General features: G+C 39.6%; 1 protein-coding gene across 4 annotated transcripts in view; it reads left to right on the plus strand.

Annotated features, from left to right (window-relative positions):
* The window catches only part of TSPAN12 (tetraspanin 12), a 66,831-nt gene extending 43,692 nt beyond the window's left edge, over positions 1-23,139 (plus strand). For 3 of the 4 annotated variants that reach the window (XM_047763311.1, XM_047763315.1, XM_047763314.1), the window contains 3 exons: positions 401-508; positions 4,824-4,967; positions 21,512-23,139. In XM_047763311.1, the coding sequence (XP_047619267.1) occupies positions 401-508; positions 4,824-4,967; positions 21,512-21,817 (558 nt within the window). In that variant the 3' untranslated portion in view covers positions 21,818-23,139. The other variant, XM_047763316.1, reaches the window with a different exon arrangement.
* The last annotated feature ends 4,040 nt before the right edge of the window (positions 23,140-27,179 follow it).

The raw sequence follows: 27,179 nt of genomic DNA on the forward strand, positions 1-27,179 counted from the left end.
AAATAATATTTGCCAGAGTTCCTGTTGTGGCATGGCAGGTAGAGGACCTGACGTTGTCTCTGTGAGGATGAGTTCGATCCCTGGCCTCCCTCAGTGTGTTAAGGATCTGGTGTTGCCGCCAGCTGCAGCATAGGTCACAGATGCGGCTTGGATCCAATGCTGCCGTGGCTGTGGCATAGGCCAGCAGCTGCAGCTCGATTCGATCTCTGGCCTGGGAACCTCCCTGTGCTGTAGGTGCGGCCCTAAAAAGACAAAAAAATCGTGTTTGGCAATTGCAGTACCTTCCAAGTATGCGAATGAGTCTGTGAGTGATCGTGTTTGTGAAAGTGTGAAGATGCATGTGTCTGAATGTGGCTATTTGCATGTTACAGTTGTTGATATTTTGGTGTTTTCCCTCCAGGTTCCAGTACAGTGGTCAGACATGGTCACTCTGAAAGCCAGAATGACAAATTATGGCTTGCCAAGATATCGGTGGCTTACTCATGCTTGGAATTTTTTTCAGAGGGAGGTAAGTGCTGCAATTTCTGAGGTAGAGGGTATGGAGTAAATGGCACACTCTCAGAACACGTGTTCAAAGCTTTGCCTTTGGTCATTTTCTCTGGGCTGAAAAGTTAAACCCGTGATTCAGTTACCACTGGTCTCGTTCCTTACGGAGAAATACTTCAAGAAGCTCCAGACCCTGCTTTTCTTCCCATGTTCACCGTTTCCCCTTCGCTTCATGTGGCTCTCATCTATTTTTTAAAATTTTATTTTTATTAGAGTATGGTTGATTTACAATGTTGTATCAATTTCTGCTGTACAGGATCAGACTCACATCTATTTTAGAATTTCTTAAAAGCCATTTTGCTAAACTACCATAAATTTTCCTTTTTAAATGAGAATTCCCTGAAAATGACCCAAGCTCTATTTAAATAGATAATTTTTCATGACTTTTAGAACTATCTGTAATTTAAACATCATTTAAAATTTTAAAATAATGGGTCTCATTTGGAAATTAGGACTCAGTATATCATTAAAAGCACAAGCTTTCTAGTCAGAAAGACCTCAGTTCAGATTCTGGACTCCACTGCTTACCATTGCATGAGCTTCTTTAATTTACTTAACGTCCTTAAGCCTCAGTCTCCTTATCTGTAAAATGGGGTTAATAAAAGTACCTGGCTCCTCAGGGTATCGTGAAGGTCAAATGAGATCATAAGTTTGATCTCATTTAACTTATGGTTATTAACAGAAATGTTGCAAAGTTAGGTGCTTTTAGCTTTCCTTACCTAACTTCCCTCAAACACTGTGTCCCATCGTCTTCTCAAACAGGGATTCTGTTTAGATGTTTAAAATCTGGTGATTTGAAGCTAACCATTAATTCAAGCCAGGTTCTTCTCCCAAACAGTTTCCTTGTGATTGGAGTGACACTCTCCAATGACCAAGTATATCTCTTTCCTTTAATGTCATTTAAAGTTGCACCACAAAGCGTTTGAGAATCAGTGTCTCGCATGGTAGATGGCCAGCTCTCTGCTCAGTTACACTGTCTTGGCTACGGGCAGAGGTTCAAGTCCAGGCTCATCTCCAAATCTGGCTCTTTGTGTTGCAGTTGTTGAGATGGTGAAAATTATCATTGCAACACAGATTTCCTGTTTATTTAAATGCTTCCTGGCTTCATTTGTTTACTCTTCATTTATACTAAAAACAACATGAAGGGAAAAATAAGTGAAGCAGTAGGGGATTTATAGTAAGCTGTGTTCAGCTACTGCCTAAAGCTCTTGATTTTCTGAGATTTGTCAGGTAGACCATGATAATCCAGGTTAAAAAACAAAAGGAGCTTTTTTTCCTAATGGTACAATGAGGGGCTCAACCTAAGTAGAGCACTGCAAGTAATAGCACGCGTATTATTAGATTTAGATTTTGGTATGGTAAGTTCCCTCCACCATATCATAGGCCCGTTTCGCACAGAAGGTGGTGGAGGTGGTGGAGACCTCTGGGCATCCTGAAAGAGGTTTTATTTTTTGGCTGCCGCATGTGGAGGTCCCTGGGCTAGGGATTGAACCTGTGCCACAGCAGAGACCCAAGCTACTACAGTAACAATGCCAGATCCTTAAGACACTGCACCACAAGAGAACTCTCTAAAAGAGTTTTTAAAAGCCCCTTGGATTAGTTTGTCAGGGCTGCCCCATAACAAAGTACCACAGCTCTGGAGGCTAGAAGTCTGAGATCAGGGCATTGCTTTTTTTTTTTTTTTTTTTTTTTGAGGCTTCTCTCGTCTCCTGTTTCTTCAGGTCATCTTCCTTCTGTGTCAGTGTTTAAATTTCCTCTCCTTGTAAGGACATCAGTCATATGCGATCAGGATCACTCTTATGACCTTATTTTAACTTAATTACTTCTGTCAAGACTTTATTTCCAAATAGAGTTACATTCTAGGGGTTAGAACCTCAAGGTGAATTTTGGTGGTGGGGGTGGGAGGAAAATTCAGCTAATAACACCTCATCCCTAAAACTGACCTTGTCAGGCACCCGTTTACCTGACTCCTCATTCTGTGCAGTTCTGGGCAGGTACCTCACTGTCGTGGACTCTCAATGAAGCTCCGGTGATGTTTATTTAATACCTTGGGAAAAACCCTGATGCTAAGAAATGTATTTACAGGAATTCTCTTGTAGCGCAGCGGGTTAAGGGTTCCTCTTAACCGGCTCCAGTTAAGCAGGACCCTTAACCCGGTCGCTGCTATGGCGTGGGTTTAAATTCCATATGAAGATTGTGCAAAATGTTGGTGGAACTTTCCGGTGTGACCCCACGTTGGCAAGAGTGGCCGTATTTCGCAGTGTGATTTTGAAGGAGGCAGGAACACTCCAAGGAGACATAGATCACCGTCCTGTGTGGCATAAGAATGGGTTTGCCGAGGGAAGTTTTCAGGAAAAATTTCAGCACCAATTCAGTACCTTCCTTTTTTAAATTTTATTTTATTTTATTTTTTTTATATACGGCCACAGCTGCAGAATACGGAAGTTCTCTAGGTTAGGGATGGAATCTGAGCCCCAGGTGCCAGCTTATACCACAGCCACAGCAACGCTGGATCTGAGCTGCATCTGCAGCCTACACCACAGCTCACGGCAATGCTGGATCCTTAACCCACTGAGCAAGGCCAGGGATTGAACCCACATCTTCATGGATACTAGCAGGGTTCCTAACAGGAACTCCCAGTATCTTCTATTGATGAAGAAAAACAGCTATGTAAAAAGAAAAAGAAAAATCTCAGTTACTTGTTAAAAAATAGTGTTTGGCCTTGAACGTGAAATGCTGTAGTTATTTGGAAAAGTCATTTCTGTGGAGCACCTCATTTCCTGACAAGGCCAGATAAATGGACTGTTCTATTGTGGACGGAGTTAGAATATTCTAAGAATGGTCCTTCTGTCATCAACCTAGAAAAACACACGTCTTTAGGAAATGAGAGAGCTAGGTTTTCTCTGTGTGCAAGGACTTTAAAAAGACTGACTTGGAAATGTAGGTTATGATTTTTAGAAAGTGATCTTTTTACTACACGTGTTTTTTATGGCTACTCAACGCCTTCTGTAAAATACATGATGTTACATTATGTTTGACTTAATTTGTGATGTTTGTGGCATACTTGTGGCTTTTCGAGCAAGTTTATGAAAGGAAAATACGAAAAAATATTTTTAAAGTTTCTTGGAAAATTTTAGTATCTCTCATAGCATTGGTCACTCATCATTTATAGATTTTTTTTTCTCTTTAAAAATTAGATCTTTAGGCAAATGAAAAACTGTAAAATCTTTTTTTTTTGGTTTCATTTTACATAAGAAGTTCAGAATTCTTTAAAGGCTATTTTAGTTGAATTTTGAAATGGTAGATTGTGATATTTTATGATACAGTGTTGACCCTGAGCGCAGACTGTTCTGCTGGGGCTGCATCATTTGCGAAGCCAGTCACTCTTGGCAAAATTCCTCTCAGTGACTGCCCCATAGTCCTTGCTTTGGACTGTAAGGAAAAGTAACCCCCACCCAAGGGCAGAAAATTGTCATAGTTAATTATTTTGAATCTAATCTACATATGTCCTTAAGCAGTGTTTCTAAACCTTGGCCAGAGAAAGTTTTTGTTAATACTTCATCAAAGGAGACTAAAAAAAAAGAAAAAGAAAAAGACAATATAATTTGTCTTAAATCCAACTTTATTTAAGCTAAAGACACACTGTTTCTTCTAAGATTATGGTGGTGGAGTATAAGGTTTGGGTTTTTTTTTCAAGATTCTCACTCAGCTAAATAAAACTTTGCTGGCCACACCTGTTTTTATCTCAACATTTTTGGGAAATTTACCCGTTAATGAATCTGAGTCAGATAATCTTTGTGATGTGGGCTCTTGGCCAACAAATCTTTTTACAGAGATGATGGAAACTTTTCATATAATATTTGAATTTGTTAAGCAGTTAAATTGGTAACTAGGCAATGTGCAAAGAGATTGATCAACTGTTCCCTAGTAGCTAGAGGTTTAATATTAAGCATGAGATTTCAGCTGTTTGTTTCATTACCGTGTGCACTAACTTTATCCTGTATGACCCCTTGTGGAGGAGCTCACATTTTGGGGGTGAGACTCCATCATGTCTGATCTCTTTTCACATGTTATGGGCATTAGTGTGCAGACTTGTTCCCTGACGGAGGCCTTTCCTACATTTCTGTCGTCAGTGGAGAACGTACATATATCATTAGGTGATGATGGTACTGACTTTAGTTCTGGGTACAAACCTTGAAGAAATCTAACATTTAATCTCCTATAAGGTAAGAAAATATTTTTGTAGTTTCTGCGCCTGACCGGTCTTTCTTTGGCAGTTCAAGTGCTGTGGAGTTGTGTATTTCACCGACTGGCTGGAAATGACAGAGATGGACTGGCCCCCGGATTCTTGTTGTGTTAAGGAATTCCCAGGATGTTCTAAACAAGCCCACCAGGAAGATCTCAGTGACCTTTATCAAGAGGTAAAGGCCATGTGTCATTAACTTATCACGCATAAAACTTTTCTTGCAATGACTTTTAAGTAAAGAATCAACAACATGCCAGGGCATTTTGCCTCTTCTGTCCAAATAAAAAGGATCTGAACCGTTTCCTCTGATTTACGGAGAAAAAGGATAAGGATAAAAATCAGTATAAAAATCTGAACGCTAATCACATTTTAACAAAGAAAATTGGGAAAGAACTAGGGTTCGGAATTAATTGGACTTTGAATTGTATTTTCTAGAACCAAGCTCTATTGCCGCCTCTTATGGGTACTTTGAAAACAGATGCATGTGACTCACTCTGGCCATGTGGGGAGACAAAGTTGAGAGTTCTTGAGCAGAATATACATTTTAGGATTTCCACATAGATTAAATCATATGTAAGGGAAAACAAAAACCAAAACCAAAAAAACCTCCACTCTCCGGAGAAAATGCTGTCCTCAACTCTTCAGGTCCCCCTACTGGCTAATGATCATGATGTTCATTTTAGTAACTGATTTAGAGAAGTTAGGTGCTCGCTGGGATTAAAATCAGTTGTCAAGTGGCCAAGGAACTTTCGTACTTATGCTTTCTGGGAGAATTTATCAAAATCACCAGTTATTCCTTTGTTAGCAGAAGCTTTCCTATTCCCAGAGATCCTGCTGTGGCGCAACAGGATTGGCAACCTCTCTGGAGCACTGCGATGCGGGTTCAATCCCCGGCCTGGCACGGTGGGTTAAGGATCTGGTGTTGCCACAGCTTCGGCTTATGTCCCAACTGCAGCTTGGATCTGATGCCTAGCCTGGGAACTCTATATGCTGAGGGAGGGTGGTCAAAAAAGAAAAAAAAGTTTTCCTATTCCTTCATTTTTTTTTTTAAGATTGCTTTTCAATCTTTATTAGCAGGAGATATTAAAATCTAGAAGTACCCCATTTCAGTAGAGTAGCCAGTAGCCACGTGTAGATATTCAAATTAAAGTTAAATAAACTAAATTTTTCATTTCCTCCTGTGCGCAAGCCACGTTTTAGGTGCTCAATAGCCACTTGGGACTAACATCTCCTGTATAGGACAACGCAGATATAAGACAGTTCCATCTTTACAGACATTTTGCTGTAGTCTTGATCTAGCATGTAGGTTCACCATGTAAATCAGGTGAAAGGGAGGCTGTTCAGGCTGATGGCCTGAGATCATTTCCCAGGCAAGTATATAGGTACCACAAATCATTTTAATATAAAGTAGCAATTTATACCAGTCATAATATAACACACACACACGTACATACATATATGTTCTTCTCTAGAAATACTCCTATCCTTCAAAACATTTTTTAGGCTGTCTGCCGAAGTCAGTTGTGGAATTGCACAGAAATCAGTTTTATTAGTTTATAGTGTAAATTAATAAATATGAAGATGATGCTGGATTACCCACGCCAATGTTTGATCTGATTCATGTCTTAGATACAGGTAACTTTAGGCTGCTAAGAAAATTCATCGGGGACAAAGCTATGCGACGTTGAAAGATATCCAAAAGAAAGGGTTTGGGCTCCAAAGACATATCCCAAAGTGAAGTGCCTCATGTTTTCAAGAGATGCAGAATTGTATTAGTCTTCCTAGGGTGAGAAAGTACCACAAAGTGAGTGGCTCAAATGGTAGATATTTATTGTCTTGCAGTGCTGAAGGTTATGATTCTGAGACCAAGGTGTCAGCAGGTTGGTTCCTTCTGAGATGTGTGAGGAAGAATTTGTTCTGGGCCTCTCCCTCAGCTTCCAGTGGTTGGGCAGTCACTGGTGTTCCTTGGCTTGTATTAGCATTACCCAGACCTCTGCCTTTATCTTTCCGTGACATTCTCCCTGTGTGCGTCTGTCTTTGGATTTCCCTTTTTCATATGGAGACAAGTCATTCTGGACGAGGGGCTTACCCTTCTCCCATATGACTTCATCTTAACTACTTATATCTGCAAAGACTCACTCTGTTTCTAAATAAGATCACATTCTGAGTTACAGGGAATTAGAGCCTCAGCATATGCATTCGGAGGGAAGGAAAATTAACTTGTAATCAGAATCATTGAAGCCACTGAATAACCCAGGTAGTTTATTTTAAAAGATCATCGAAATAATTGTGGTCATGCCTCACACTACTGATATTGTGTTTGGATGTTATTTTAAACATATTATGCTTAGTAACATTTTGGCTTTGAATGAAAAGGCATGTATAAGATATTATATATTGAATGAAGGATTATTGGATCGGTGTCTCAGTTCCTCAGTGATTATACTCCCTCATTTTTTTTCAAGGTGAAACTGAATATTGATTGGTGTCTGTAGTAGGGATGATCAACTAACAAGTTCAATGTTAAAGTCCTGTTGATTTCATAAAACAGGAAATTGTACTTAATATTTCTAAGATATTAATCATGGACATAATTGTGGATATATTCAGATACATCATAACTCATCATAACTCAAGAGGATTTTTTAAAGAAACAGATGATTACAGACAGACAGACATTTATTGGGACGTGAGCCCCAGAGAGGGCCTCCTCCTGGGATAATGAACCATTTTGCAGAAAAAAATCTAAAAAACGAAAAGCAAAAAACCCCCAGATGATTACAGTATAGATATAAGTGTAGACATGTGAATTGAAACCTATCAACTCCCTAGGGTAAACTTAATCCATTTGTTAGTTTTCAGGAATGGCAAGTCAATATGGGAAATTACTGGGCTACGTACGTAATAATTTCTACCTTCTTTAGTGATTAATACTGATAATATAATTATAACCAATATTGATCATGAGAATGACAAAACATGAATAAATTTACCGTATCTTTCCACAAAGTCTGAATATGGATATATTCACTTCAGTTTTATTAGTTAGTTGAAAAGCAATCAATTAAACATTTCATACATTTTTTTTTGTTTAAAAGCAGAATTCACTTTTACTAGTAGTATTTATAATGAGATACTTTCCTTTCAGGATGCCTATAAATGCTGGTTACATGAATTTTAACGTTAAGGGAAGCCACACCATTATACATGTGCAAATTGATGGCCCATATTATTTTAAAAGGTTTTTTTTTCATATTTTCATCAAAAGACTTTCAATAGCAAGTTGGCATTATCAGTTATGAGATTTCAGTTCTTTAGATGGGCTTCCCGCAGAGATAGAGGTTCATTATATCCGAGTAATCTGCTTTTGCATTTTACAATTAATAGCAGATGCTGATATTGGTAATGGTATAGTGCATAATTATATGCATAGCTGACTTACAAAAGTAGATCGCTTAGTAACTTTATGGCACAAGTACAATTAAACCCATCATTGAAAATAAGACTTAATTCCACTTTGCCCTGGAGAACATATGTTTCCTAATTGCAGTGTGCCCAGAGATCATCCACCTGGAAGATGGGGAGTCCAAGAGGGGAAACAGGTGAGGGACAGCTCTTGGTATTTGGGATATTTATCCTGAAGTAGTGAGTACTAAGAGGAGATATTTTAGATGTCTTCAGATATTTCAAATTCATCATTCTGAACAGGACCTAGACTTATTCATTGTTGCTCCAAAGGGCCAGAAGTTACAGGAAGGAAATTTTGAATCAATTGAAGGAAGACCTTGGTCATCAAAATCCATCCAATTGTGATAAAGTTTCTCCTGTAAAATAGTGCATCTCATCACTAAAAATATTAAAGTCAAGGTCAGATAACTCTGTCACTGGTGGGTAGAATAGGTTTTTAAATTAAGAGTGAATCCGGACTAGATGAACTTCAAGGTCCCTTTTATCTTTCGTATTCTGTAAGCTTAGAGATAAGAACTGGCTTTCTTCCTGTAATCTCTCTTCAGTAGTCTGCAATCAAGGAAATAAATCATTCTCAACCATCTGGTGGCCTGCGTGGTCCCTGACCCAATAATATTTTATGACATATTTAAACCTGTGAAAAATGACAGAGCAGAAATATAGCAACTATCGAGCATTTAAAAAACATTTCCGTCAGAGATACTGTTGGGCTTGGCACACCACTCTTCAGATATCTGTAATGAGTTAATACACTAGTATGAAAGTATGGGTCTAAAAATTCACAGGAAAAATATCTCCAAGCATCAGGTTTGTTCTATCACATTCATTCTTTCCAAATGTTTTGAGTACCTACTGGGTTCCAAGTGCTGTTGAGAATGCTGAAGATACAGCGGATAATGCTGCAAACAAAAAAAATTCTCCTCCAGTATTACTTATGTTCTAGGTAGAGATATAGACATTTAACAAGAAAAAATAACAGCAATGAAGAATAATTTCAGATGGTGGTAAAGCAGTTTGAACCCTCTGAATAGGGTCATGTGCTGAAGAATAGCTTTATTGCTGAGGGAGCTACTTAAGATGGGATGTTTAAGAATAGGCTCTCTTAGGGGGTGACATTTGAACAGAGACCAGCTGGGACAAAGGATCCAGCCACACAAGGATCTGGTATTTTTTTAGCCTAGGGAACTGGTAGTGTAAAAGCCCCCTTGCAGGTGACCTGCGCCAATGACTCCTGATTGCTTCCTACTCTGGTCTTGGGGATTGTTGGTGTAACCACACTCTCTAAATACTACAGGTGAGATTTGGCTTCCCCAAAACATCAGACTCAGAATTTCAGTTGGTAAAATACAGGACCAAGACATGTCTCTTCCTTCTCTCATCTGCGGGGTTTTCCATCATAGCCCTTACGAAAGTTCTAGTCTGGCTTGGAGAATGAGAAGAGAGAAAGGAGGAGCAAGGAGGCTGGTAGAGGAAGAGGTTGCTGTAGAGCGGGGACTGCCAGCCCTTTTTCCAGGGGCCTGCGCTTCGAGGGAAAAGCGATAAGGCTGAAATTGTTTTTGTTATTTGATATGCATTTTTTTCAGTGACTAGGATCCATAGCTTTTATCAGCGTGTCTTGGGGATCCATCCCTAAAATGGGAAGAACCAGAGGTTAGGGAAGTTACAGTGTTTGCTGTCTCAAATAGGGAATGGAGCTTACACATCTCCTCAAAGAAATTACAGTGCCATTTTCCTCCTCTGTGCCACCTCGAGAGAGATAACTGGATGTAAACAAGCTTACAACAGACCCTTCTTCAAATGGACCAACTTGAAAGGTAAAACCATGAGGGAGAGAGTCAAGTGAAATATACTTCCAAAGACACACTTCTTTGTTTTGTAGTTAGGAGAAAGACTACTGTTAAAAGATATTGACTACTTCTTCAGAAAAGTTGTTATTCATAGAGATTATGTAAGGAGGGCCGGACAGAGCTGTTTTCCATGAAGCTGTGTGCCTTTGGGATTTCTTTTTTTTTTTTTTTTGATCCTTAATCTTGATATGTTCCATGTGGTGTTGGGTTTGAATATCACATACTCTTAATAATTTCCTTTGTGGGAGATAATTTTTCCCCAAAGCATTTCTGCCTCTTTAGATGGTTGTTTCTTTCTTTTTAGAGTAATGGAAAATGTCTACATACAAATAAAGAGACAGAAGGGCGGGAGTGTGGGTGTGTAGGCCCTGTGCTCTTTCTGAGGCCTGACTTGCAGGACAAAATGCCCAAATGATGGTGGTGTGTCTAGGTCTTCAGTGATCACAGAAAATAAATGGACATGTGGGGTTGCTCCCCTGGGCTAAAGGTGGGGGCAGTTCATGGTGACCATGTGGGATGACTTGTTGGAGGCATTTATTCTCTCAGTCGTGTGTTAACCTCTCTCTGAGCTGAGAGTAAGATATTAGCCATCACCTAGATTGGAGGCCCAGGCCTCACCCATCTCCTCTGCACCCTGCTGTCCTTGGCAAATGATGTTTTATAATCTGTGTACATTTCTCTTCTTTTTTTTCTTTTTTCTGGGCAGTATCCCAGCCCTCCACACTTTGTCTTAACCTTGCCTCTCCTGTGAACGTGGTTGTTAGAATTAGAAAGGTTAGCCAGTACTATATGTCTGTTTTGAGAAAGAGAAACAACTCATAATTTTCACGCACACACTTCCCAGATGCATAAATGTTATCTCAGCTTTTGAGCCAGAGGAAGAAACAGAGCGTTGTGGGTACCGAAGGATGCGGGGGTGGGGGTGGCCTTCTGGCAAGCTCTACCTACTTACGGGACTGATGATTTTCCTCCCAGGTAATTCTGCTCTTAAGTTGCTAGTGACATGTACTGCCCAGTTACATGAATGTGAAGTTGGTCAGATCCGCACATCAGTGGCTAGAACAAGAGGCAGCAATGAGTTGATCTTGAATTGAATTGGGGCACAACATGGAGCCTGGCATGGGGGGGCCAATCCCCCTTTTCTTTTTTTGCTTTTTAGGGCCACATTCGAGGCATGTAGAAGTTCCCAGGCTAGGGGTTGAATCAGAGCTGCAGCTGCCGGCCCACCTCACAGCCGTAGCAACCCCAGATCTAAACTGCCTCTGCAGTCTATGCTGCAGCTCACAGCAAAGCTGGATCCTTAACCCACCGAGCGGAGCCAGGGATCGAACCCGAATCCTCATGGATACTAGTCAGGTTCGCAACCACTGAGCCACAGCGGGAACTCCGGGCAATGCTTAATTGCCCGTGTCTTTATGATTGAGATGTGCCGTGGGAAAACGTGGAGAGGGTGGTGATTCCCTGGGCCTCCAATCTTAAAGGGGGAGTGGGTGTTAGCCAGTTGTAGAAAACATTTGGGTAGCATGGGGCCCAAAAGGGCATTTCAGGGAGAGAGATCATGGTGCAAAGTTAAATCTGGAAGGAAGACAGCACAGCTGGAGCATGGGCCTGAGGGGGGCCAGACAGGGCAGGCGCTGGCTTGTGAAGAGCCTTACATGTCCTGCTAAGGCACACATTTTATGCTGAAAATAGTGGCCCAATAAAAAGACAAACATGTTCATAAATTCACGGCATTGTTAGGGAAGGAAGGCTTAGGATGGAGTCGTCGTGGGATCTGGTTTATTCATAATGAAGCTCCATTCTCAGATAAACATGCATAGACGCTCCTGCCCAGATAGTAAATAGGAGGCAGCTTTCAAGCTCAGTGGTTATTCAGATGGAATATCCCCATGAAATTCTATTCTCGGGGTTCTTTTATATAAAGTCAAAGACATTCCCTCCTGCCTCTCTGCTGACTTCATTATCTCTCAGTAACTGCTGGCAAGGATCAGGTTGACTTGGACTTGGGGGTGATATCTGTTTTATCATTCAAAGCCCTGCAGGACCAGTTTGGGCTTGGTGGGGGGGACATCCCTCTAATCCTCCAGCTTGGCTTGATCTAATCAGGCCCTGAACTGTTCTGCCAGTTTTGCTTCAGGTATACAAATGCCTTCTTCTTTTCTTTCACTCAAACACGGTTCAACTGTGAGTTTCCTATTACCGATTCACTATTCAAACAACTTTTCCTCTTGTGTGTTATTAGTGGAGACTTGCAAATTTTGACTTTAGAGTGTATAATATAAAAGCTGTTATAGTATTTTGACCTCACAAAGTAATAGTTTTAGATTCGTGCTGCAGAATCATTCCGTGGGCGTTGTGGAGCATGAGTGGAGGTGAGAATTAGGTCTTGAGGCAGGGACGTCAGGTAGAAAACTGGTGCAGGTAATTCAAGTGAGTGATTAGAAGGGTTGGGGTGCATATGTGCCATTGAGGAAGGAAAAGAGTGGATGAAGGTGAAAGATACTGAAGCAGGAAAATGAACAGAATAATGACGGGGGTGGGGGTGGGGAGTGAGGGACAGGGAAGCTCTAAGGACAAGGACGCCTGACACTGGCTAGGACCCTAGAGAGAGGAAAAAGCTATTTATTGAGGGGAGCAGTTGAACTTGATTAGTTCCATTTTGGAAGTGTTCCGTTTAAGGTTCCCGTCAGGCCCTCCATGTGCAGAAACCCGGAAGGAAATATGAAGCTCAGGAGACAGAACTCAGCCGGAGATCTGGATTTTGTCTATACTAATTGGGACAGTGCTGACTCCAGATACAATGGCATGGATGAGGTAGGTGGGGCTCTATTTCTGGTGTACACCTGTCGGCTGATCTAGGCTGCCAGGCCGCCGTGCTGCCCAAGTTCATCCAAGGGGCTCAGGATGGAGAGACAGCTTTGCCTTTTTTAACACCTGTCTGCCAGAGTTGGTCCTGTCTTCTTCCAGGTCCAGTCAGAGGGGAGAAGGAAGAGGTGGGAAAGAGAACATGCAGTCTATAAAGCTTTGCCTTCGTCTCCTCTGCTCACAATGCATTGGCTCCCATGGCTGTGCTTAGCTGCAAGGGAGCCTGGGAAATATGGTCTCTGACAGGGAGGCTGAGTTCCCATAGAAAATTCTACTTACTGTGAAGAGTGGAGAACAGACTAGGACAGATGGGGTGACTAACAGTTTACAGGTGTTATCAGTGTGTATGAGGCAATAAATGCATAGGAGGAGGTAAGACCACACATGCAGGTGGTGTAATATATGCAGCTGAGAACAGAAGTGGGGGAATGGCAACCTGTAAGGACAGAGGAGAAGGCACCTATTGTAGGCAGAGAAGAAATGGAAAGCAGTGTCCTGAAAGGCAGGTAAGGAGAGGATTTTAGGAATGAGTTTTCCTTTGTGAGGAGGTGAGCTTCAGAGGTTAAGACTAGGCTCCAAAGCTAGACTCTCTGGGTTAAGTTCCCCTCTGCTCCTTACTAGCTGTGTGATCTTGGGCAAGTTTTTAACCTCTCTGTGCTTCATTTTTATCACTTGTAAAATGAGGATCCCCATCTCAGGTTATTGGGAGCGTGAATTAGCATGTTTATAACCCTTAGAATAGTACCTGTTTGCAGTATATCCTACAGAGGTAGCTGAGAGTTAAAGTAAATTAGGGATTGAAAAGTACACATGGAATTTTTCAAATAGGAGACACACGTATACAGCTCTATGAGCAAGTATTTTACATGTGTTACCTCATTGAGGCCCTAAAATATTTCTGTGAAGATACAGTATTATTACTCCCATTTTATAGGTGAGAAAAGTGAGGCACAGGAGTCCCGTTGTGGCACAATGGAAACGAATCTGACTAGTAACCATGAGGTTTCGGGTTTGATCCCTGGCCTCGCTCAGTGGCTTAAGGATCCAGCATTGCCATGAGCTGTGGTGCAAGTTCAGATGTGGCTTAGATCTGGCTTGCTGTGGTTGTGGTGTAGGCTGGCAGCTATATCTCCAATTAGACCTTAGTCTGGGAATCTCCATATGCCACGAGTGTGGCCCCAAAAGGCAAAAAAAAAAAAAAAAGTGAGCCCAGTCAAATTTTGTAGAGCTAGTCAGTAACTGAAATCCGATATATTTGGTTCCAAAGCCTATGCTTTTAGACACTAAAATTTCAAGATGTGGAATATATGGTGAGGAGCGAGCTGAGTATTTGTAGATATTTCACTTCTAAACTTCAATTTCCTTCTTTATTAAATGAGATCATAATAGAACCTATCTCAAAATTTTACAAATATAGAGCTACTTAGTAAGAAACCCTTGGCAAACTACTAGACATGAAATAAACACAGATCTTCAGTGCATGGTAGAAGCTAGTGATAATAATGACAGTAAGAACAGGAATTGATTCACATATTGATTAACTAAACTAAATAGAAAAATCGGTGATCTCTGGTTAGATTTGTAACTAACCAAATGGCCCCTAATTTGGTGGTAATGACAGGAAAACACGCCTTTTCTAGCTATATTTGTACTGGCTAAAGGGAGGTTTTTCAGGTCGAGGTTTGGGGGACTTTCTGTGGTTTCCTACGTTGCTTGTTTTCACATTTTCCCACTTAAGGACATTTAGGTGGACATTTAGGTGAACAAAAAGAGAGACAGCGTCTGAGTGAGCAATTTGTGCATGGTCTGCTCAGTCAGGCAGGCGATGCCCGCTCCTGGAACTGGCCTCCCTATGGAGAATACCACCTTCTGGATTTCCTGATGCCAGTTTCTTCATAACCACATATTTTTTGGTAAAAATGAAAAATGTTCAATAAATGCAGCCTTTTAAACTTAAGGATTTTGCCTTTCTAATGGGGATCTTGGGAGGATTAAGTTAGATTGAAGGCCTGTCACTTTTTGAAATATAAAAAGACTTTACTGCATATCCTACGTATGGGTTTGGTTAACCTTACTCTTTAAAAAAAAAATCAAAGTTTTATTGAAGTATAGTTGATTTACAAGGTTGTGATAATTTCTGCAGTACAACAAAGTGATTCACTCATACATATGCACATATCCATTCTCTTTCAGATTCTTTTCCCACATAGATTATCACAGAATATTGGGTAGAATTCTCTGTGCTATTCAGCATGTTTTCAATGGCCAATCATTCCATATACCTCAGTGTGCATATGCCAATTCCAAACCCCCAGTCCATCCCCTTTGGTAACCATAAGTTTTTCAGTCTATGAGTCTGTTTCTGTTTTGCAAATAACTTCATTTCTCTCCTTTTTTTTTTTTTTTGAGATTCCACATATAAGGGATATCATATGATATTTGTCTTTCACTGTCTAACTTCACTTAGTACCCTAATTTCTAGGTCTATCCATGTTGCTGCAAATGACAGTATTTCATTCTTTTTTATGGCTGAGTGGTATTCCATTGTAAATATGTACCACGTCTTCTTTATCCATTGGTCTGTTGATGGACATTTAGACTGCTTCCGTGTCTTGGCTATTGTAACTAGTGCTTCTGTGAAGACTGGGGTGCGTGTATCTTTTCAAAGTATGGTTTTCTCCAGATAGATGGCCAGGAGAGGGATTGGTAGATCATATGATAGTTCTATTTTTAGTTTTTTGAGGAACCTCCACACTGTAGCTAACCTCACTCTTATGAGAACAGGAAGTCCTATTGTGCATTTTATTACCTGATGTTTAATTTTTTTAAAGCAAGATTTTATTTCCCTGCATAGCTTAAGATACGAACTTTTGCTCCAATCTCTTTGAAGTTCATGAACTCATGAACTTCCATGACTCAGTTTTTCAATTTTAAAATAAATAGGACTGGTGTTGTATATTTGGACTTGATAATTAACACGGTCATTTCAGACTTGAGTATTATGTTTATTATGAAAAATAAATTACAGAAATATCAACACTGGCATATATTGGCATGTAGATTTTATTTATACTTTATCTTTATAAGCCCCTTAGAAGTCTGCCTAATTATTTGATGTGGCCTGTGAATATTGAGTACTGTAAAGCCGCGGGGGTTCTTCTAAATTTAGAAACTCATTTTGGAGATAGATCAGAGAATAATTTCAAGTGTCTAATTTCCTCAAGTGAAATGAGGCATCCTGACATGCCTTCAAATAGATTCCAGGAAATATAGGGATTAGTGATTTTTCTCTGATAAAAAGGTAGTGTTGTTATTTACAATTGACCAGAATTTTAATATTGCAGCAAATAAAAGTGGGTTAACCAACTTGTCTATTTCATACCTTTGAATTATCTGAGGTTATTAATGTAGGGCTAACCTAGCTTTATTTAGGGAGAAAACATATTCAAGGCAAATTAATTCAGAGCGTTTTATTTTGAGAAAAGCAAATAAGGGCGATTCGGTTCTTTCCTATTTTGAATTAAAAAAAAAAAAGACCTTTGTGAAATGGAATGCAGTTTTGAACTCTAACGTGTATTTCCTCTTTTGACTCCCTCAACAGAAATGTTTGTTTATGCGACTAAATATCTATGAATAGTCCAATAGATTATATAGAGACACATCTACATTTTTTTCTTCTCTTGACTTAGTGTCTTCAACAAAAATGTCCAAGTTTACATGGAAAAGTGTAAACCTTCTGCATAATTATTTGACTGGCTCAAAATAGGCTCACAATTTGTGTTCAGATCGAATCACTTCAAAGGGGGTGATGCAGAATGGACCCCGAACCCTGGACCTGTTTCTATGAAGACTAGGGAGTGGCCGAGGCAGACAATTATTTTACACAGAGAAATCTAGAAAAATACTGTCTTCTCAAGAAGAACAATATTCTTTCGGAGAGTTAATCCTTAACTTTAGCATGATATCTAATGTACTTCAAGTTTCGGTAGTGCCCCCTGAGTTATCAAAGTATAGAGAGCTCTGGGCTTTTATTTATATATTTACACCTTGTGTCTTTTTTTAAACTAAATAATGTAGTGTAGCATACAACAAAAGAACACAGTGAATTAGGAATGAAAATAACATGGACAAGTTCTAGGGATGTATTAATCTAATTAAGACTGCTGAATGGTATATATATATATAAAGTTGTTCAGAGAGTAAATCCTGAGGTCTCATCACAAGGAAAAAATGTTTCTTCTTTTTCTTTTATTTTGTATCTATATGAGATGATGGATAATCATTAAACTTATTGTGATGAGAGTTTCATGTTATATGTGAGTCAAATTGTTATGCTGTACACATTAAATTTATATACAGGACTGTATGTCAACTATAGCTCAATAAAACTGGAAGGGAAAATACATAACTAGCTAATGAAAGTCTGGATTAAGGAAAGAGTCATTAGACATGATTAACATGAAGGCAAATGGGATTACTGATGTTGAGTTTCATATTTGCCCCTGAGCTTTCTGAATACACAGGTGAAAGGAGACATAATTATCTGCATCATTTTAATGTTTGGAGGGTAAGTATTCCAGTTTTTCAGAGGGAGCAAAATGCTAAAGCATGTTTTTCAAGTGGGACTATCTACTACTCTTAAGTTATGTAGGAAAAATCTCTAATATTATTTTTCACAATTTTTTTAGAGCAATTTCTTATAGTGTTCTTCAGTAAGTATCATTAGAGTACCCTTCAGTGGAAAATAATATGGAAGGGCACAGGTTAATATATTCTAGCCTGGCAGAGTATAGTGGTCTGGTTTGATACTTGGGTATAATTTAGAATACCTAGAGACATCAATTTATTTCATTTATTTTAAATAATCTATAGATAACATCTCTTTATGAAGGACTCATAATAGGCTCTTATAAAATATAATTTAATGCATTTTGACTACAAATGTAGTTCTAAACTAAATATTAACATTCTTCTTGTTTGGGGGTTAGCTTTGTAAACTAAATGAGGAAGTGATAAGATTGACTGACTTGTAAGAATTGAGGAGGCTAACTTGAATCTTTGCTTGGAATAAACCACACTTGCCCACTTAGACGTTGAGATGACCTTTGGCCCTCGTGACCTCTAAGGAGACCAGGTCCTGCTATGAGCCATGGTGACACAATCCCAAGTCCACTCTTCTGGAGGCACTTTCACTGGAATCCAAAATGATCCACAATAGCCTGGATTGTCTTAATATTTTATTGCATTTTCTAGTTTTTTAAAGTTAAAAATCAGTTTTATTTTCAAAGAAACGTTGACAAAATCAGCACAATCCAGGAAGAATCGTTGGGTGACAAAGTATATATATTTGAAAACATGTAAGGACTAGGAATGTTTAGCCTGGAGAAGAGACTGGTTAAAGGGAAAATGACGACTCTTCAGCTCTGGCTCTCTACCTTGTGGAGAAGAGGTCAATCAGGAGCAGAACTAGGACCTTATTGAGAAGACAGTTTTCAAGAAGGAAACACTTAAGAATCAGTGGTGTCTCCACGTGGAAAGAGCTGTTTAGTGATGCAGGCAGTTCTCTTTAGAAGTTTTTTTTTTTTTTAAGTTTTTAATGGATTTGTGTCTGTGTGCTTGCACGTGCGTGAATGCACCTTTGTGTGTATGAACCAGAATCTTTTGTTTCTTTACATGTGTTGTGATTTTTGTTGTTCTTGATAATTGGGTATTTAAAATAATATAATATGGCAACTATGGAAATCATATTCCTGGCTTCTCAAAGTTTATTGTTGTTTGTGTTTGTTCATTAATTACTTTTCTGAAGTAGTTCTGTATAGTCTGTACTTTTTGATATGTGTGGCCACTGAAATCTCTGCTCACTTAGCTTAGTTGGTCACTTAATGAATGAGCAGAGATTTCCTTAGATACCTGGAACCAGTAAGTCTTCCACCCTTTGCCAAGGGTGCATGGAGCCTCAGGGTTAGCCAGAGGTGAGAGTCTTTCCTGAATATATGCACAGCCCTGGGCGTGAGCAGCCCTACTCACTTATGTAACTTTCTAGATCTCCAGGAAGCTTTTGCCAAAGCACCTATGGACTTCACATTCTCTAGCTTTTCCTTTTAAGCTTTTGACTAGCCCATTGTGTGCAACTGTTATCCACTGCCTCAGACGCCTCGGTGTTGAACAGTTACCTCTAAATGCTTTTGACAAATATTCCCAGGGGAAAGGTTGTTGCCATGGTTGATCTGTGAGTCAAGTCAAATAAAGACAGCCTTGCAAGTGAGCTCTTCTAGGGAATCACCAGATAGGATATATAACGAGAATTCTCTGAGAATGGGGCCTTGAAGGAGCTCCAACCGTATTCTGTTGCCTCTAGTGGCTGCCAGACCACTGGCTTTTACCATAATTGTGGGCTGTTTATTTTCAAGGCTCCTGCAGAGCAGGGGAGGGGAGATGGGAGTAGAGCAAATTAAAATGCCACAAAGCTTGCTGTTCTTACTGAGGTGCAGGTGCTTTCCTTGAATAAATGCTCCTCAGATTGCTGCAAGCATTTGGTTAATTTCCAGAGTTCTAAAAAAAAGTTGCTTCTGACAATTTTCACTAGTACTTTCATTGCTTCTATGGGGGAGAGACTATTCAGAGGTCCTTTCTTTGCCAGTTTTGCGGGTGGCATTCTAGAAGTGCTTTTTAGCCATACTCTTTAAAGTTAAGAAGTTGAGTGTATTGACTTCCAAGTTCCCCTCCCACTCTAGAACATTCCCAAACCATCCTAGGTGATATAATTTACTGTATTTTAAAAAAATGTGATTGTTTAAAATAAAATTGAAACAAACTTTACCTGAGAACAAAATATGAAACACAGTAGACCATAGCTTAGTTATCAATCTCTGCTTTGTGTAATTCACATATTTTAAAAAGAAATACTACCTTTTCCGTAGTTATTCAGCTTAGAGTGACTTAGCCTAAAGGGGGGGGGGAGATCTTATGCCAATAGAAAGAACTATGTGGGTAAAATTTAAGCACCAGAGACTACTGAAAAGGTAAAAATCAACCAACAGTTAACTCATAGCACTTCACAGGGTTGAATCATTAGCATACGTATGTCTTGAGTAGTTCATGTTTAATTGTGGAATTTATTGTAATTATTATCACCAAAATATTGGTATGCCCATGCCGATTCTTTATTCTTTAAAGATCCATATTTATAAGAAGTACTGAAAACAGAGTTAAGGAAGCAACTAAATAATACAAAGCCATTTCATATCAATTTCTTTAAAGATGGATGTGATGATTAGGTGTCCGTGTTACTTAGCAATGATGTGAAGTGATGTGTTCCTATAAGTTAATTTTCCAAACATCTGAAGCTAAACCTTTTTAAGTATTGTTGAAGGTCTCTTTCCAAACTATGTTAAATATTTCTTTGCTTAATGAGGAGACTCCTGACCTATCGTCTCAGGGGCAGAAACAATTTTGACGAGATTGGGCACGTTCAGGGTGGTGTGGCCAGTAGCCTAAGTGCTGGTCATCTAATAGGTGACTTATGACAATTGTTTGTTTTGTTCTACTTTCTTTTTTTTGCTCCCTCTTGCCCTCATTTTCTTTGGCCATGGCTTTTCCTTCTCTTTTTTTCCCTTCCTCTCCTTTTCTTTCTGAATTGTCTTCTATGTCTAACATAGACACTCCTTAGCCTTTTATACTTAAAATGAAGCACCAACAAAAACCTTGCTAATCTTTTAAATCTGATGTCTTTAGCCTTCAGGGGAGCTAAAGATACTTTTCAGACCCTTACCTAGTAGCATTAAAACTTGGTGTCATGCCAGAAATTCCCCCACGTGTATTTCTGCCATAGACAGAAGTGTGTGTGCATGTGTGAAGTAGGAGGGGAGCAGATGGATGTCCACCCACTGGCATGTTTCAGCAACAGACTGAGGAAGCATTTTTGATCCTTGGGGAAAAGTCTCTGACCAAAGGAGCTACCATCTAACAGCGAATACCAATAATAGTAATGATGACGCATTATTTTCAAAAATTTCAGAACAGTCTATATCAGGGGGTCAGCAGTCTATATGGCCTGAGCCTCAAGTACGTCCTCCTGTCTTTTGTGTCTGTGAAATTTCATTGCATCACAGCCACGTGCGTTCATTTACATACCATCTACGGCTGCTGTCAGGGTACAGTGGCAGAGATGGGTGGGGGGGCGGGGGCGTAAGGACTATGTGAGCTGCACAGCCTAAAAGATTTACTGTCTGGCCTTTTATAAAAACAGGTTTGCCAGCCTCTGCTCTCGATGTATTTTACCAGTGGTTCTTGATTTCAGGTTGTGCGGAAGCTAGAAGAAGGAGTAGGTTCCTCAGAAGTACGTGGGCAGCTTTCCAAAGACTGTATACCTCCTGCTTTCCTCCAGCTGCTTCTAGCTGTTCCCTGTGGAGAGTCACTGCGTTCAAGTTTTTAATTCAAGTCGTTTGGTTCCACTCACTGATACAGGTGATTTGTTTTCCCTATTTGGCCTCTCTGTAACACATCCAAAGTAATGTGGACTGTGTTATTTCTTTTTCAGGGTTGCGGCAAGAAAATGTATTCCTTCTTGAGAGGCACCAAACAGCTGCAGGTGCTTAGGTTTCTGGGGATCTCCATTGGAGTGACACAGATCCTGGCCATGATTCTCACCATTACTCTGCTCTGGGCTCTCTACTACGACAGAAGGGAGCCTGGGACAGACCAAATGATGTCCCTGAAGAATGACACCACTCAGCACCTGCCTTGCCACTCCGTGGAACTGTGGAAACCAAGCCTGTCAAGGATCTTTGAACACACATCCATGGCAAACAGCTTTAACACACACTTTGAGATGGAGGAATTATAGAGAATGTCAGAGAAGGAAACCACAGATTTATTTTATTGGACTTGTGAATTATTTGAGCACACAACTTAACTGTTTCAGAAATGTGTAGAAATAAAAATGTGGCCATAAAAGGATACCCAAGTGCATAATGTCCCACTCTTGAAAAGAAAGAGGGAAAAGTTCCATGTGTTATATAAGGCATCACCTGGGTGGTAGCTGATGCCCTTTATAATGCTGAGGGCAGATCTAATACCAGGTCTATAGCCTGTGTAAAATTTTTACAGAACACAGTTACCCTTTGAGGATTATGCTTTGGTGTAGCTTGAAATGTAGAAATGTAGTTTACATTTCTGCGTCCATGTAAACAAGCCACGCTAGGGTGGGACTGGAGCTATATAGTAAAGTTTGATCTACTTCCATAAGCTTGCTAGTATATAAAGTTCCAAATAACTGCTAACATAGGAAGTTAGTACTAATGACTTTTATTACTTGGTGATCTGTTCTTGTGAGGGTAGATAGGTTACACGTAAGTACACTCTGAAAATTGGTGACTACCTAAATGTGACTTTTGCTGGTTACTAAAACTATTCTTGTTACTTATAAGAGCAAACTAAAACATTGTCTTAAACTGATCAGGGATATATGTGTATATAAGAGTCTGTGTTGAGTCTGTATAATTCAGTAGATTTCAATTCTTATAACATTAAGAATAACAATTGTGAAAAGGATAAATTTGTCCTGTATAGCACCGTTATTTTTAACCTTTCCTGTTTATAGAGCTTTAAAATTCTGTCTTGGGTTTATATTACATGCATAACTGTTAATTTATATACCTAACCACTAATTTTGAAAAATTACTAGCATGATGCAGAGAATCATTATAATTCAGAATATAGTCTGGTCTCTAGGAAGTATTAATGAAAAAGTTTACACATAACTTAGGTCATTCAACAAAGACCTAGATGCTATTTTTCTGCTAAACTGAGACTCATTTTTGACACTAAACACTTTATAAAGGAGCTTATCTTTGCCTTCTCCAAACAAGACACAGCAGTCTCCAAGTCTCCAGATACTTCTACAGAGAATAGTTTTCCTTTTCTCCAGCAAAAACTCTTAAGAGTCATGAAAATAAGTGACCGTTTAACTAGAGATTTTCTTTGCCTTATTTCACTGATTAAGATACTGTGGTGAATTACACAGATTATTAAATTTTTTACAAGAGTAAACTATATTTATTTGAAATGGGAAAAGTGCATTTTACTGTATTTTGTGTATTATGTTTATTTCTCAGAAAATGGAAAGAAAATTGAAATGTGTCAATAAATATTTTCTAGAGAGTAAAAGTTTTTTGTGTCAATTTTTATACGTAATAAGCACTTTCACTACTCAGAAAGATTAGCAATGGGGGAAAATATGAGAAAAATTATTGAATAAAGGAATACTTACCACTTCCAAAATTTGGAACGAATCTGTAAGAGTATGCATCTTCACTGAGAAATGACAAAAAAAAATTACCCATTTACTTTTCAAATTTTCTTTTTGAGCTAAATGATAAATAATGTTTTGTCTGATAAAATATGCCCATTATGTCAACTTATCTTCTCAAGGTTTTCACATTCCAGTTTCCTACAGTAATTTTTAAAAGAAAATGAGTCTAAGAAATACAATATTTGAAATCAACTGCCAGATTTCATCTTTCCCATAATCTAAATAAAAATTGAATTCCAAAAAATACATACACCTCATTGTTTATTGCAGCAGTATTTCAAATAGCCAGGATATGCAAGCAACTTAAATGTCCATCAATAGAGGATTGGATAAAGAAGATGTGGTGCCTGTATACACACTGAAATATTACTCAGCCACAAAAAAGAATGAAATAATGCCACTTGTACAACATAGATGGACCTAGAGATTATCTTACTAAGTGAAGTAGGTCAAAGACAAATACTGCATGATACTGCTTTTATGTGGAATCTAAAAAAGGATACAAATGAACTTGCTTACACAACAAACACACTCACAGACTTTGAAACAAAACTTGTGGTTACCAAGGGGAAAGGTGGGAGGGGAGGGATAAATTAGGAGTTTGGGATTAACATTTACACACTACTTTATAGAAAATAGCTAATCAACAAGGACTTCCTGTATAGCACACGGACTTCTACTCAGTCTTCTGTAATAACCTACATGGAAAAAGAATCTGAAAAGGAAAATAGATACGTATGTGTACAACTGAATCACTTTGCTGTACACCTGAAACTAACACAACATTGTAAATCAACTGTACTCCAATATAAAATAAGAATTAAATTAAATTAAAAAAATCTAGTAGGTAACTTCATTAATCAGAACCAAAAGCATCCCTTTTCCTTGTTTCCTCGATTCCCCCAACTTCATAATTTCACTTAAAATGCTCAAGTAACTGAGACAGCTCTAGTATGTGAATTATTTGGGTAACAGTTAAATTTGACTGCTTTGCTTTTGACATATCTGACTATCACAGAAAGAAGCAGCATACGTTGTGTTGAGCTCAGTGAAAAAAAGAAATTCTTCAAATTATAGTCAGTTTCTACATTTTGGATATATTACCTGACTTAATCCTCCCTAGAATAGTCAACATAAATTTAGAAATCATCTCATATACTTTTTAGACACTTGCTTAATGGGAACAAATGACATTTATAGCTCGGGACTACAAAGGCCTATTATCGTAGCAGTGCACCTGGAATAATAAAACTGCGAGGGACTTTAAAAAGAGTATTTAACATGGTAGAGCTGAGGGAATTCACTGGGTACATGGCAAACAAATAAATGGGTTTTTTTGCTGTTTTTATAAAGGTTTCTTTTGTAAAAACAAAAAACCAAAAACACCATTTCCTAAAATAAGAAATTAAGAAAATTATTTTTAGACTGCTGAATTAGTCAATTCAAAGTGCCCTGGAGATTCAGAGATGACAGCAGAGGTAGTGTCTGTGCTCTGGCACTCACTGTAAAACCTGGTTGTGCCACTTGAGCTACCCATCGGTCAGATTAATGTAGGACTACTCAGTGAGGGTGTGCCTTGGGACATGAGATAAAGGAGATGGGCCTTCAAGCCGAGTCAGGAAGGAAGAGGGGGGCTTATCTAGTTCATGCAAGATACTCCATGAGCCATGGCAACTCTGAGATTAAATAGTTACATTATTTGGGGGACAGAGCCTGCCATTTAAGATGGTTAGACAGCACAGAATGCTTGAAGCGATACTGTGGGAAAGGAAATAGGTTAACTTTGGGCTTGGGGACTTCATTTTGTGCATTCGATAGTGAGTCGTGAAGTATTTTCAGGAAGAGAAGTGATTTATGCTTCAGAAATTTAACTGGATTAGCCAAGCGAGAAACCAGGGACAGGGGACAAGTCCATCCAGTACACGACTCCCCAGCGTGGGCCATCCTCTGCCTGGTCTAGGAGAATGCTGGAGCCTCTGGCGGGGGATTGGCCAGACTGCTGCTGCTGTGGTCCAGGAGAGAGAATAAGCATCACCAGAACAATGGAAATAAAAAAATCATCATGCAGAGAAGAGATAACAAAAGGGTGAATCCACACAAATTGACAGCAGACTGATATGGGGGAGTGTGAGATGAGAAGTGAAAAAACAGCACTGTCTAGTTTGAACCTGGTCAATCGGCAATGGCATGAACCCACATAGAGGACTGGAGGGGATGGGGGTGTGGGAGGGTTATTCATTTGCTTTGGGCTGTGCTGGGTTGGACGTGCCCGCCAGGCGTGCAGATGGAGGTGTCTACAGGCGGCTGTAAATTTCAGTCTGGAGCTCAGGAGTGTTCACTGCGGAGCCTGAGGATTTTTATGCGTTGCTTTCCCATCTCAGGAAGGCTGACAGGAAATGGGCTGAGCACCAAATCTTAATCTGAGGGGAATCTTAAGCAGCAGGCTACGAGAGAGCTTCTTTTTGTCTCAACTGCTACTCCTGTGCGTGAGTCAAGGGAGGTAAAGAAAAGAGAAATGAGCACATCACTGAAACGTCTGTGGCAAAAGGAGCTGCCTCCTTTTAAAATAATACTGCCAATGGCCATGTTGCTGCACCTGACCCCCCCCCCCATCAACCTGTGATTACAAGTGGATTTGTCTTTCCTACTAACTGAGTTCTTATTTCCTCACATCCAAGCACTTCCTAGAAACACATGTAGGGGAGTCTTTGATATCCTCTTGAAAGTTTATTTTGTTTTCATTATAATATGTGATTACAACCATTCTGTGTCTCATGCATTCACGGGTGCCTACTAGGTGCCCAGCCAGAGGGTGCCAAGTGTTTGCCACATTTTTGTCTCTGTTCTTCACAACTTTTTGCAATCTATAAGCATCCCTAACCTCATTTTACACATGAAAAAAGGGACTCGAAGAGACTGAGTTAATATATTTAACTAGTAATTGATGGCACTCTGTGTCCCTCTCTCCGTTTTTCAACCTGGTGTCTTCAGCAGCCTGTGAGGAAGCTCAGCTCATGCCTCACATAGAAAAGGCAGATCCTCCCACATGTGAATCCATAGGTCCAGGCCCAATTTGTCTCCAAAATCTGTTATTTCCTCCCTCCCTCAAAATGACTCTTTTGTCAATGTCATTTCACCACTCTTTCCCTAGAACAAGTCCAAATTATCCAAAGCTTTTTTTGAAGTCACAAATTGTTCTTCTCAGCTTTTTTCTTTTTAGGGCCACACCCATAGCATATGGAAGTTCCCAGGCTAGGGGGAGAATTGGAGCTGTAGCTGCCAGCCTACGCCACAGCCACATCAATGTCAGATCTGAGCTGCATCTGCAACATACACCACAGCCTGCAGCAACGTTGGATCCTTAACCCACTGAGTGAGGCCAGGGATCGAACCTGCGTCCTCATGGATACTAGTCACGCTATTAACCGACTGAGCCACAACGGGAACTCTTTCTCTCCACCTCTTGTCTCCTCCCATTGTTCTATTTCTCACATAGAGCCAATTTAATTTCTTTAATCAATTTATTGAGGATATATATAAACCTATTTTAAGTACTGATTTAAACCATAATCCAATACAGAAAATTTCATCATCTCAAAAAGCTCTACCATGCCCCTTTGCCATAAATCCTTCCAAACCCACTTCAAGCCCCAGACAACACCGATCTGCTATATGTTCCTCAAGTTAACTCTTGTAAAACACAATTCTTATCATGTCCCTTCCTTACTGAAACGCTTCCAGGGGTCCCCTGTTTTAACTCAGACAGATCTCGCCAATTCGTTCGTGTATATGTCATTTATATAGCACATTAGGTACATGAAGGTCAGAGGTGACTGCCATCCCAGGCCTTGCCTGGCTAAATGAGGACCACAGGGAAGCCACAGCTCAGCATGCA

This window comes from Phacochoerus africanus, chromosome 16, assembly GCF_016906955.1.
Source record: "Phacochoerus africanus isolate WHEZ1 chromosome 16, ROS_Pafr_v1, whole genome shotgun sequence".
Taxonomy (NCBI): domain Eukaryota; kingdom Metazoa; phylum Chordata; class Mammalia; order Artiodactyla; family Suidae; genus Phacochoerus; species Phacochoerus africanus.